At 38.9% G+C, this 13279-nt stretch overlaps 1 protein-coding gene across 1 annotated transcript in view; it reads right to left on the bottom strand.

Annotated features, from left to right (window-relative positions):
- Positions 1–883: 883 nt before the first annotated feature.
- Positions 884–13279, bottom strand: part of BLM (Bloom syndrome RecQ like helicase) — a 17433-nt gene continuing 5037 nt past the window's right edge. The window contains exons 5-17 of the mRNA XM_009280385.2: positions 12191–12304; positions 11337–11435; positions 11100–11248; positions 10170–10276; positions 9222–9382; positions 8533–8728; positions 7913–8103; positions 6731–6878; positions 6167–6366; positions 5167–5359; positions 4586–4708; positions 2913–3120; positions 884–1151 (exon numbers count right to left, since the gene is read on the bottom strand). Coding sequence (XP_009278660.1) covers positions 968–1151; positions 2913–3120; positions 4586–4708; positions 5167–5359; positions 6167–6366; positions 6731–6878; positions 7913–8103; positions 8533–8728; positions 9222–9382; positions 10170–10276; positions 11100–11248; positions 11337–11435; positions 12191–12304 — 2073 coding nt within the window. The 3' untranslated portion in view covers positions 884–967. The remainder of the gene's footprint in view (positions 1152–2912; positions 3121–4585; positions 4709–5166; positions 5360–6166; positions 6367–6730; positions 6879–7912; positions 8104–8532; positions 8729–9221; positions 9383–10169; positions 10277–11099; positions 11249–11336; positions 11436–12190; positions 12305–13279) is intronic.

The following is a 13279-nucleotide window of genomic DNA, read 5'->3' as shown; positions in this document are numbered from 1 at the left end:
GCCCAGGACTGCTGTACAAGGGATCAAAGTCATGATAGACGGACCACGGGCGGCAAAGAGGAATGATGTAATTATGCTCTACAAATACATGCTGCAGCTTGGCACGGTCAGGAGAGAAAAAGTGGACATTTTTAACCGTGAGGTTAATTGAAACAGTCTGAAGGCTCACAAGATGGGTCATAAAATACACAAGACCAGCCATCACGGACTCGTTGCCCAGAAATAGCTGATAAAATCCTCTGCTCCAGTCAAGCAAGCAAACAGTTCATCCTGGCCAGGCGCTGCCAGGCATTTCAGTGAACGTGCGGGTACAAACAGGTGCGTCTCAACCCCTCTGCTGAACAAACCAGGCTTACCTTGTGCGAGGTGGGAAAGTGGAAGCTGAGGGCAGCTCAAATGCCCTTCACCGTGGCTGTGACAAGATCACAGTTTAAAAAAAAAAAAAAATTAACAACTAAACAAAGCACACCTGGGGCAGGGCTTGGCACTCTCAGGAGGCTCTCCAGCCCCAGTATCTGGGGAATAAAATTTGAAACTTACAAACATTAATTATATTTTCTCTCAGGTGAACATCCCAAGACTTGGATTTTCAGAAGAGCAGCTCAGCTATCGAGCTCTGAAGTACTCATGCAACTAGCAAGGGAGAAGAACAGAGGCAACCACAGCTTTGGGATGCACAGTTCCAGCATCAGCTTTTGATGTGTGGTCTCAAGTGTATCCCTGAGATAGCTGTAAAGCAGGCTTACAGTGATTATTTCCACTGAAATAGTAGGGTTTCTAGAACCGGTCAGAACTCTGTTTGTTTATAGTAGAAAGGTTCAAATAAGCTTATGAGTTTAAAAACATTTATTTAATGTGAGGTTTTTGTACTTGACAAATGTACAAGTCTCAGAAATGAAACAAAGATTTAATAAACAACAATTACATCTTCAGGGCTTGCTATTATACAGTATTTACATTTTCCTAGTTACAATATTGAATATGAAGGCTGAAGGAATTGTCTGGCTTTGGGTTTCGGTGGTGCCATAATCCCCAGCTTTCCAGCAGCTCCTTGCATGGCACTAACACTGTACGATGCCACGCTGTAGCCAGACGAAGCTGGAGGCTTTGAGCTAGACGGCCTTTTGGTCCTTCTGTACTTGCTGTAACCACTGCAAAATTTAGAGAGAAGGTATGTGTCAAACATCTGCTTTACTTGCCGCATTCCCTACACCCATGGTGTACTTCATGTAATATATACCACCATTAGATTTTCTAGAAGACTATGCTTTTATTTTTAAAAAGTTTGGGGTTTTTGTGCTTTTGTTTTTTGTTTTTTTGTTTTTTTTTAATACACATGGCTGCAAATATACCTTTGAAATGTAAATCAAGTGTAGCTGTTGCTCTGGCATTTGCCTAAGGGCAAGAAGCAGCCTGAAACAGGGACAGAAAATGCTGAACCAACCTGACTCCTATTAATCCAATTAGAGTATTAACATTTAAGTGACACTTCAGGGTCAACAGCATTTAATGACTAATATTTTAGTAGATGGGAAGGTGAAAAGGGTGGGAGTAAAACCTACTGAGCTGGGAACTGCTATTTGCTACAAAAAACAAAGACCAGAATGAGGAAAAACAGGGCAGAGAAGGAAACAACCTTGGAAAGAACAGACAATGGCAGAAAGCAATGAGTTTTAATAAGATAGACCATATTTTCTCTTTGATGATGAATGCAACATTAAAGCAGTAAAACGTAGGTAGTTAATATACCAGTAAAACCTAACAGTCTTTAAAATTCAGGCATGACTCTTCAGGTGGGGATTTTACAGAATGTTTTGGAGAGCATGTTAGTACCGTTTAGAGCTGCTCTTCCGAATGGCCTGAACTCCTCCCGGCTGAAAGATAATGCGATTTCTATGACACTTATAGACTGAACAAAACCCCCTTCAAGGAATTATTTCAGAAATGCAAGATGTGGGTTGTTTGCAAAACTGCTCTTTTGTACCTCATGTTCTCCCTCATATACCAAGCAAGGTAAAATTTCTAGGCCGATTAATTAACCTGACCATACCACAGTACTGGCAACTTTAATTTACTTCCTTTTTGTGCAAGGCAAGCTAAGAGCACAGCAAACATTGAAAAGGCACAACTATAAAATCCAAATAAGAACTCACTGCTCAAGTTTTCTAATGTCATTCCCCCTTGTTTTTAAAGAGGGTTTGGGGAGGGCAGAATTTCTTCAACCATTTCTCCATTTTCATTCATTCACTTTCAGCACTGATTAATCATCATGTTTTGAAGCACAGACCTTCAGCACAAACTGTTACTACTTGAGTGACCAGACTAATAACTACGTGAACTGCTAAAATAAGGTCATTGACTCAAAGGATGAGGTCCAGCCTGGCTCTTTCATCACCCTGTGATAGTTTGGTGGTGGATTTGCCCTAGAAGCTCAAGACCAACCAGACTCCTAGATTCAAATGCTATGGTCTTGATGCAGGCGTTGCCTTGTATGGTACCATCAGAGGGAGAAGTTCTGAATTAACAAGGGACTGGGAACTGAAGTTCAAATAGTCCATCAAATCTTCAAAGTTTCAAGCCATCTTTATGTTTCCAAGCACAGAATCCAGTCAGCCTGCTAATAATGGTTTTGGCAGCACACTGAAATTTAGCGTCACTACTTAGTTTATGGCAGTCAAGAGTGAGAAACAAAGGACAACTGTTAAACATCCTTCCTCACCAGGAGCTTTTTAAACAGAAAATGCTAGAAAACCAAAGTAGAGCAGTTGTTACCAGGTACCTGGATAATTCTAATGCCATTCTTAAAGCTCATACGTACTCAAGAAAATGCAGTAGGATAACAGTGCAGTTCTGGGATCATCATCATGCTATTCTGGACAAAGAAAAGTTACAAATGACCACAAGCAACATACCCTTTGGGATGAAACTGCTGGCTGCCACCATTACTTGTCTTTTTCCTCTTTGATTCTCTGAAGTTTGGCGGCCTTTTCCTTTTCTTTCTTTGGTTTGCATTATTGCAAAAATAGCTTGAGGTTGTAACTACATCTTCTGCTTCTTCATCGCTCTCAGGTGTGCCAGTGCTTCCCGTAGCTGTGTCCACACTTTGGCAGGCAGCATCTTCTACAGATAGACAGTGAGTTAAAACTAACGAAATCAAGACATTGCCTGGGCCAGTCAGAACAGTTAGCCAGAACACACTGACTGACACACTTTTACTGAAAGAGTTGTTAAACATTGGAACAGGCTGCCCAGGGAAGTGGTTGAGTCACCATCCCTGGAAGTATTTAAAAGACGTGTAGATGCAGCACTTAGGGACATGGTTTAGTGGGCATGGTGGTGTTGGGTTGACAGTTGGACTCAATGATCTTAGAGGTCTTTTCCAACCTTAATGATTCTATGATTCTATGACTGTACCAGAATTTCTGTCCTTGCTGTTCAAAACCTCCTTTGCACTGCCTTCATGCTGGTGATGCTCCAGGCTCAGCTAAAGGTGTTTCATAGGTTGGTGTTATCCAAAACTGCCTTCTGTCCTTGCTTTATCTCATGACATAAAAGAATACCAGCCAGTCCTATCTTCTCTAGCTTGGCTTCTTGTCTAAACTACTTTGGTAACACTGGGCTTTCTGCCTTTACACTCTCTTCCCTACGTCAGCTGGAAAGGATTATGGGATATACCATAAATACTACAGTCATATACGGCATTTGTTTTTAAAAACAGCATCAGAAGACACTGAAAGGCTTAGAGAGCCGAGAGCTCCTTCTCAGTCATGATCAAGAGGGATGTGATACTTCAAAATCAGGTTTGTAGCCATGCATTTATTCTCATTGCAGTGTATGAAAGCACAACCTCCTTAAAAGTAAGCATGAATCACTTTAAAATTGCAGGCCCCAATGTCAAATCTGGTAGCCAAGCTGTATTAAATATTCTAATTACAGCATAGGCTACATGCTACATTCACGTGAAATTACCAGACTTAACTAGCCTCGGGGCTCAATTCTCCACTGAGCTGAACTTTGTATATAAGGTTAGAGCTGTGCAAGGCATTATAAAATACTACCATTCTGACCTGATAGCTTTTTTTACACCTAGTTTTGAAAGTTCTTCACCTTTGAGCAAGGGCTAGTCAGTGAAGACCTGAACTTGCTGACCTCAATTACTATGAAAAATAAAAGGTAGTAGTTATTGATTATCTGCCAGGCTACAATGTTACCCATACATAGTAGATGCAGGTGTAAAAATATGCAGGAGGTGCAAGACCTTTAACCTTAAGGTCAGAATTCTCATTATAACTAAGCATATTATATAAATCCCAATAACTAATAGGTTAGGAGCAGAGCAGTCTGCTTAGTTCCCGTTTTCCTTTTTTAGTCTTTCAGAGATACGCTGAATTTAACTAGTGAGAAGATAGCAAAGACCTTTGTATGTTCTGAAAGTGCGCAATTGCTCCCTTTTTGTAAGTATTAAACTGCAAGAATTAGTTATTTGTATTTAAAACAAGGTAACTTTTGAGTGAAACTTCTGACAGAGGAGGAGAGAAGGGTACTAAGCAGGCAAGCACACATTTAGGTACAAAGTATACTAAACCTGGTGTGGTCCATTCAGAGTACTTATCCATCACTTTAATTATTTCTGCACCATATTTTTCCAGTTTGTCTTCTGTGACACCATCAATCTGCAGTAAAACCTCCACATCAGATGACAAGGTTTCTGCAATGTAACAAAGTACCAATTAGATATGTCAAACAAACTAACTTTTTTTGAAGAGAGATGATGGTAGAGTATTCTGGAGGAAATTAATTCCTTTTAGTGCCACCCTATGCATTAAGTCCTTAAGGAAGCAGGCTTTTATTCTAGCAGATATTCTTCTAGTTGGTTAGCACAAAACAAAGCCCAAAAGTTTTCTCTGAAAATGCTTCAAAGTTTGTTTTGCAGTATGATTACTTGGGTGGCTCTTGTACTTATCCAGCAGGACCGCCACATCATAAACTGCAGCTCCAAGGAATCTATGCTGTGTCAGCTACTTCCACAGGACTCGCTCAGTTATGTATACTTAAACCTGTTCTCGCTAAATGTTAGAAACCGTAGATTTTCTGTCAGAAAAGGCTACAATTGCATGTGCAGTCTACTGCTGACAGAGGTTCCGAGTAACGAAAAACTGACATTACCTGCTATTTTCTTTAGAGTTGAAGTACTGAAAATATTGAAGTAATGCACATCAAAGACTTTCCCAAGTGTTTTGCATGTGTCTGTAAGTTCCCCAAGGCACTTTTTAACCATCTCTTCCCGCTGTGACATTTTTGCCACGGAAGCCCTTTGCTTTCTGATGGCACTGGCACTTTCTGTTTCATGAAACTCCACCTGTTAAAATAAGCCAATCAGTAACTTCTGTCAGGGGAGTTACTGCAGAGCCATCATTAGAAGATTGATTGATAACACAGGAAAACAGTGAAGGAAACCGAAAGTACACTTTCGATGGACCAAAAAAAGCTATTTACCCTTTTATTGGGGAGCAAATGGGTAAATTTTTTTTTTTTTTTTTTTTTTTTACAGGCTACTCAACTGCCCCTAAGTTTCTTCTACAAAGGACTAGCAGAGTATACACAACACAGGGAAAAAATCCCTGAGAACCCAATTTACAGCTAGCTTTAAACAGAGGTGACTAGGTCTAATGCTGAGGGCTCTTCTCTTCTCCAAACACAGCACTAATGCAGAGGAGACATTGCCTCAAGCAATTCTGGGACTGGTTCCATGACCTTGAAGTGCATTTTCCATCAGAGCTCACCAATGACTGGAAAAAAATAGAGCAGAAAATGCAGAAGAAGGTAGCACTGTTCCTTCTTTTCTTCTTAGCCAGCTTTTTCTGTGTTGGTCATAACTCTCCTTTCTTGTCAAGCTGGAATCAGATGGATGGGGGGAGAAGAGGAAGATTTAATCCTCTCCAATCCTCTCAAACTCACCTTTTGCCTCACAACATTATTATTAGAATAGTGGACTAGAAATCATGCTTGTTGGATTCTGTTCCCTGCATCTGTTAAAGATTAGTTCCTGTACTTCAGCTGGTAGGCAAACTATGTTTAAACTACCCTAGGGTATACGCTACATAAAAACTGTAGCGCTTCCCTTATAACAATACATTAGAGAAAAAAAAAAAAAAAAGTTGCACACCTGTAGTGATCCATCTAGCACAGCCTGAGCTTTCTCTCCTAGAATTACATATGCTACCGCTTGGTCATTAGCTGTGATATACAAGTCTTCATCCAGAATCTTGTCCAAGACTAGTTTTCTAAACAGTCTTTCAACATTGTGCCTTGAGTAGGCAGCTCCCTTCCCAAATATTCCAGACTGAATCTTCGCACTCTTTGTACCTGTGCAACAGAAATCACAGAATTAGTCGGCGATTAGAAAGCCTACGTACGTATGTATTTACAGACCTGTGAAAGATTCCCAAGGGTATTCCATAGTCTATGCACATAAAAACACATTTAAGCACCAGAAACTCCAAGCACCACCATAAATCTAGTATTATCACTATAGCAACCTGAAATGGATTAAAGCTTTAGTCTCATTTATTTTGGATCACTTACCACCAAGAGATTCCTGGGAAGAATAATTTTGCAAAATGTATCTTCTTGTAAACCATTGCTGGTATTGCGCAGACCTCCTGATACTTAGTCAGGAATTTATGCACCAAGTCTATTTAGGTGTTGTTTCTGGAAGAACAGTACTTACCTAAGAAAATGTCTACCATCATATTCAATGTGTATCTTCCAGAACCTGTATTTCTCTTTGCATTTATTCGTCCCATTTGTCCACAATGCTCTCGTACAAATCTTATAATGCTCTTCACTTCATCTGTTACATTTCTTGATTTGTAATCCTGTTAAAATAGACTTGATTAGGAAACAATGTTACGTGGTTCTGTCCTAATGCAAGTTGTTACTGACAACCTTGTTTTTCATTATTGAGCTTCAACAAAATTAATTCATTTTGTTCCAAACCGAGAAATAGTGATCTTCTAGTTAGTACACCTACAGTGATACAATATAGTCACAGGAATTCTGGATTTGATAATACTCTGGAAAATGCAGTAATACGTACCAACTGATTGTATATAATCTCTATTGTGTTAATTCTATAGAGTAAGCTGCAAGATTGCTGCGTGAATACTGGCAATCAAGGTAAATCGTTTGGAAAGCATTCCCATAATTATTCTGCTGCCACGCACTAGAACTTAACACTTCCAATATGCATTAAAATGAGAAGACTGGACCGAATATGCATTATTCTAGTCAAATTTTGTTACAATCAAAGCTATGTAAGGTAATGCTTCAAACATAGGACTAAGAAGGAATATCATCAGGTATAAAACTGATCTGGTTCATACAGATCAGTAAGTCTTCCCTGTCTGCTTCAACAGCTATCTTCTCTTCTACTCCTGTTCACGCCACTAACGAGTTTGCTTCGATCCTTGACGCACAAACCCTAATCTTTGGGCCACCTCAAGCAGTGTACACCTCCTAATGTGGCACTTGTGCTACTCTGGCAGCACAAAGCTGCCTTCAAAACATCAGAATAGGCAGTTGAAGGGATTTCCTCATAGCCATGCCAGTGGATCTTATATTAGCTCCTGCCTCCTGTAAGCACTGTAGCCAAGAAAATCGACACTAAGGAACATCCTTACACCTCACCAGTCCTCCCCCGATAGAAATAGGAGCACCACAAGTCCATGGATAGTCTGTGTAATTCTACACTAGGTTAAACCCTGAAAATAATTCGAAGCACCTAGCATCACAAAAAGACATCTTATTCATTTTCTCTATTTGCCTTCCCAAATGTCATGTAACCATTTTTTAATGCAGCTAAATGCAAAATCAGTTTAACAACACTATAAATAAGAACTATGATTTTTACCGTCTTTCTACTGCAGTTATCGCAAATTACTTCTGGGTGATCTTTACAGAAGGTGGGATTAAAGTTAGTTTCCCCGAAGTAGGCCAAAAGCTGAATTCTCCGGCAATCAACTACATTCTCACAGTAGTGAACCATACTGTAGAGGTTGTTAAAGTGGGTCTGTCTTGTGTGACTGTTTCCATCTTTCTCCACTGGAATGCAATAAATTCAGTTGTTTGTTAAATCTGCACCTCTGCATTTTTGTATATTATCAGATAGACAAAACACAATATTCTTTTTTGCTTAAAAAAAGATGAGTAGGTTAGTACAGAACTAACCTAGGACAGATTTTACCTCTAAAGTTTTAAAGAATGGAGAAGGGAAATAAGACTAGAATGACAAGAATCAAGAGATGGATATGTATGAAGCAAAGTGTTTTTGACTAAAATTAAGTACAAGTGACAAAAATCTTTCATTACAGAAAACCATTCAGGTAAAGATGCACAGTCCTCCCATCTTTGCAATACCATACTATTTACGGCACTTCTAAATGAGAAAATAACACAGTCTAAATGAAACAGAGACCAGCAACTAAGTGACTTTAATATTGTCTCCACTAAGTTACAAACATGAGAACTCACTTAGTATTAGCCTTCTAAGTCTGGTTACATCACTGTAGCTGTAGAAGAGCAGACAGTGAGACATTTCACCATCTCGTCCAGCTCTGCCAGATTCTTGGTAGTAACCTTCTATAGATTTAGGAAGAGAAGCATGAATAACATAGCGTACGTCAGGTTTATCAATTCCCATTCCAAAGGCAATTGTTGCACATATAACCTAAGAAGGAAATAATCATTTGTTACATAGTTATGAAAGTTATTCATGCAGCACTCTGCACTGAAAATAGACAGGCGATCAAGATTATGAAACTGCAGAACCTAGAATTTCAATTGTAACCCTGCAAGACGAGTACAAAATAGCAGAAACACCTCTCCTTTCAGAAGAGCTATTCCAGACAAAGGGAAAACTCCAAATTTGAGTCTCAATATACAATTCAGCAGCGTGCCTAGGGCTGTTTCAGAAGCCTTGTACTGCTCAGTTCCTTCCTCCTGGAGTATCATACCTTGGTGCAGTGCTGCAGTCTGTGATTTGTAAAACCCCCAATAAAAAGATGGCTAATGTGTTTTGGCAGATCTGTTCGGATCAGTTATTTAATACTGCATCCGATTTGGCAATAACATTACACAACTTTGCTTTCATTTACTAGGCCAAGAGGGATAAAAGTGCTCTAAGTTCTATTCACTTTTTTCCCCCAGTTGCTTTTCTTTACCTGGCATCCTTCTTGATTAATCCACTTCTTTTGTACAAGGTCTCTGTTGGAGTCAGTGAGGCCAGCATGATAGGCAAGTGCAGCAAGACCTTCCTTCTGCAGAATAGCCGCTGTTGTGTCACATTCGTGACGTGAAAGGCAATAAATTATTCCAGAGTCATCTGCAAATATATAAAAAAAGATTTGTGCCACAATACAGCTTTATTCCCTTTCACTTGCTTAACAGTCATACCTGTCAAGCAAATACATTTATTCCAATAGTGAGAGGCTGGTAAGTGTAATGCAATAACTGCTTAATGATAAAGAAAAGTAACTTTATTAACATCAGATGTTTTTGTTAGTTTCTCCTCACCCAATTTCCTGTTTTTTTGGCAAGGTGGAATCAAGAAAAGTTTTCCTGCTCAGTACATGAATAAAGAACTACATAAATCAAGAGCTAGAGCAGTTTAGTCAACGATATACTAGGTTACAGCACTAGAGAAGCTATGAAGGGAGCTTGCTGTAATCAGCTTCCAGCAGCAGGAGCTGCAGGACTCCAAAAGAGAGCCTAGAAAGATAGGAAACCCTGAAGATATCTTCACGGGGAACCGCAGATAAGCAGACCAACAGAATTAAACAATTAAACCAGTATGGATATTAGTTGACCTTTATACTCTGAAGACACGATGCTAAAAGGTCTGGCAACCTCCAGAAAGATTACTCAAGAGCATTACCATAATTTAGTTTTCCATCCTAACTTGAAGTCTTAACTTTAGGATGCCCATAAATCTGATTCTCATTATCAATAATATCATTTTGCCTCCAACTTGGTTTTTTTTTTTGTAAATATATTAGTTGCTTACAGAAAGGCACAAGTTTGGGGTTTTTACAGCATTATAAAAGCTCTTCCTGCCTTAAAAAGTAGTTCATAAAAATGCATGCAAGCACACTATGCTGCTCAGTACTCACGTGGATGATATTTTTTAATCCATTCCAAGCAATCCATCGCCACCTTCTTTGGCTTCTTGGGCAATACATCATATTTCAAGTTATGCCTGTTGAAGCTCATTGTAAACCTAAAACATGACAGTTCACGGATGCTCGTCAGCTTTATGGGTGCAGTAATCCTTTCAGCAAGCTAGGTATTGACTGGAATGTCCCAAATTCAACTAACTACTGCTCATTCTGCATTATCTGCAAAAGAATAGTTGTTCCACTATGCCCATGGAGATTCATGTCACCCATACTTTAGGCCTAAAAATTCCTGTATTTTTCCTGTGTCTGTGAAAAAAACAAAGCTACATGGCACTATGTAGAAGGAAGAAATGCCCATAAACCAAACACGCACACAGTGATTTGCCTCGCCTTCATTTTCCTTCTGAATATTTGCATCCACATTTGACTGATCAAATTTGCAAAATATAGTGTCACCTCCCTCCTTCTACCCTAAAATACATTTCTAAAATAAGAAATTCAACAAAACAGAATGCTTTATTTTTCTATCGTGTACAATGAAAACACTACGATACAATCCAGGCCCAATGGTACCTCATTATCTACGTTACTGCCAATGCTTTTGCAGTTTCCCAGCATTCTCATGAAAAGCACCCTAAAATACAACTTGCACATTTTGTCAGTGACATAGAAAATTTCATGATGTTATTTTCTATTAAACAGCTTCCTTAATCATGCAAGGAAGAGTTTGGTAAGTTTTTTTTCTTCTTACTTTAACATTTTGCACATAACTCACATTAAATTCCACGTATACATTCTCATTTAATCAGGTACAACTACATGAGTATTTCAGATGAACCTGTAATGCTTTTCTTACTTTAACTAAATTTTCCAAAATTTCTGCGGCACAAACAAATTGTTTCAGGAAACCGCTGAGTAACTTACACTTGTGGTTTTAGCATCTCAAGCTGATTCTGAATATCCTTCTGTACTCTGGGGTTAGCAGTGGCAGTAAGAGCCATCATAGGAACAGAGTGAAACTTCTTGCGGAGCATATTCAGTCGTTTGTAGTCTTTTCGAAAATCGTGACCCCACTAGTTTAAAAACAAAATTTAAGTGAAACCGAGTAAGATGCTCCAATTAAGTCTTTTGCCATTTTGAAAAACAAATCAAGGTTTTTACCTGGCTGACACAGTGGGCCTCATCAATGACAAAACGCGCTAGGAGTTTCCTGTCGTAGAGATTTTCCAGGGCTGACATCAGTCGGCTGCTTGCACAAACCTAGGTACACATCCACCAGTGGCATTAGAAAGCAAACTAACAGAGCAAAGTGTCACTCTACCTGACTGAGAATACAGAAACAATTGTTCTGTACAGCAAAGTTAATCTTGACTGCACAGGTAACGCTTGAAGGCATAAAGAAGATGGCAATCAGCTTCATTTTAATTGGCAACGAAGCAGTTGGTGTGGAATTACCACAAGGTTCTAGGATCGTCTATCCAGAGGTCCTACAATCTGAGTAAATTTAAACGACTTATGTCACGAAAGACAGGGAAAGACAATGCTGAAGAAAGAAACATAATCAGCACACTAAACAGTCCCCTCTTACAAAGCTCTTGTGGAATAATACAATTTTTGAAGGCAGCATATAATTAAGTACAAGGCAATCTTTTGACAGTCACCTATTACCTTGACAGTTAAATATTTTTTCCCTGTATTATCCTATTCATAGTAGTCTAGATTTTAATATCTACTTGACAGCAATTAGGCACTAATATGCAGTAAGATGTATTGAAATGGATGGGCATGGGGGTTTTGTTTTAAGAATTTAAATTGTACAAACATACTCAGTTCTCATTCTTGGTTAATTACTGATTGAAATTAATTACATCTGTACAGAGTCTTACTGAATTACCTAAAAAATATTTTTTTTTTCCCCAGAAGCCTACTCCAAATTCAGTGTTTCCCCTTTAATACTTCATAGTAGTCCACCTCTTGTTGCCTCCATGATTTTACAATTCAAATTAAATACAAACCTTCTCAGGAGTAACATACAGAAGCTTTATTACAGGATCTTTTTTTGACAATTGCATATATATTTTTGAAGCATCAACATCTGTTCTGTCACCAGTCAGATATGTTGCAGCAATCTATATTTAAAAAAACATATTAAGTTTTAATATGCGCAAAACAGAAGCTTCTCCAAATAGAGTCCTACATCTAGTTATAAACCAGATAAAGTATATGCATTTACTATCCTCAACGAATATAACGTTTTCAATGCTTCTTTGTGTAATTATAGATAACATTTGAACCCCCACCGTACTGTAGACATCGCAGAATTTTTCTAATGATAAAACCAAAAGACTATATGCCAAATTCTATTCTTCTGCTCCTAGTTCTACCAACAGACCAATAGCTGACTTAGGGGATTTGTCTGCTTTCTTTGAGCTCTCTTTCCAGTAAAGAAAACAGATGTGATGTTAGTTTAAAGCTCGATATGCTGTAAGTTTGAGACTGAATTCAGAAAACAGAGATCTTAAGAAACAAAGTTTCCAAGAAGCACAAAAATGTGATAACACCCTCAATAACAGTGCCCACAAACATAGAACAGCATTGCATCAGAAGAGATTGAATACAACTTGGAGCAGCAATTTAATATTAAATTTGAAAGTATAACTTACTATTCATGCTAAATAGTAACAAAGGAATTAGATCCTAAGGACACAAGTGATATAAGAATAGGTCACACCAACAGAGCCAATTCTGCCTGCTTGTCTCCTCTTCCTCTCGCAAGAGGCAGCTGCAGCTCTGCAGAGGAAATTCCTTCTGCAGCTACAAATCCCCTGGAGTCACAGAGCCAGTTTATCTGGCTTTTACAGCCATGGCACCTCTCAACGCAAGAAAGAGCGAAAAGCATGGCCAAAGCGTAGTGTTGTGCAATAGTCACTAAATGGTGGACAACCATTCGAGGGCTCTGTCTAGTCATAGAATCATAGAATCATTAAGGTTGGAAAAGACCTCTAAGATCATCGAGTCCAATCGTCAACCCAACACCACCATGTCCACTAAACCATGTCCCTAAGCACCTCACCTACACGTCTTTTAAATACTTCCAGGGATGG

Source organism: Aptenodytes forsteri, unplaced genomic scaffold (assembly GCF_000699145.1).
Source record: "Aptenodytes forsteri isolate BGI_AS27 unplaced genomic scaffold, ASM69914v1 Scaffold83, whole genome shotgun sequence".
In the NCBI taxonomy this organism is placed as follows: Eukaryota; Metazoa; Chordata; class Aves; order Sphenisciformes; family Spheniscidae; genus Aptenodytes; species Aptenodytes forsteri.
Note: the sequence above shows the minus strand (reverse complement) of the source record. Positions and strands in the feature narration are given on the sequence as shown.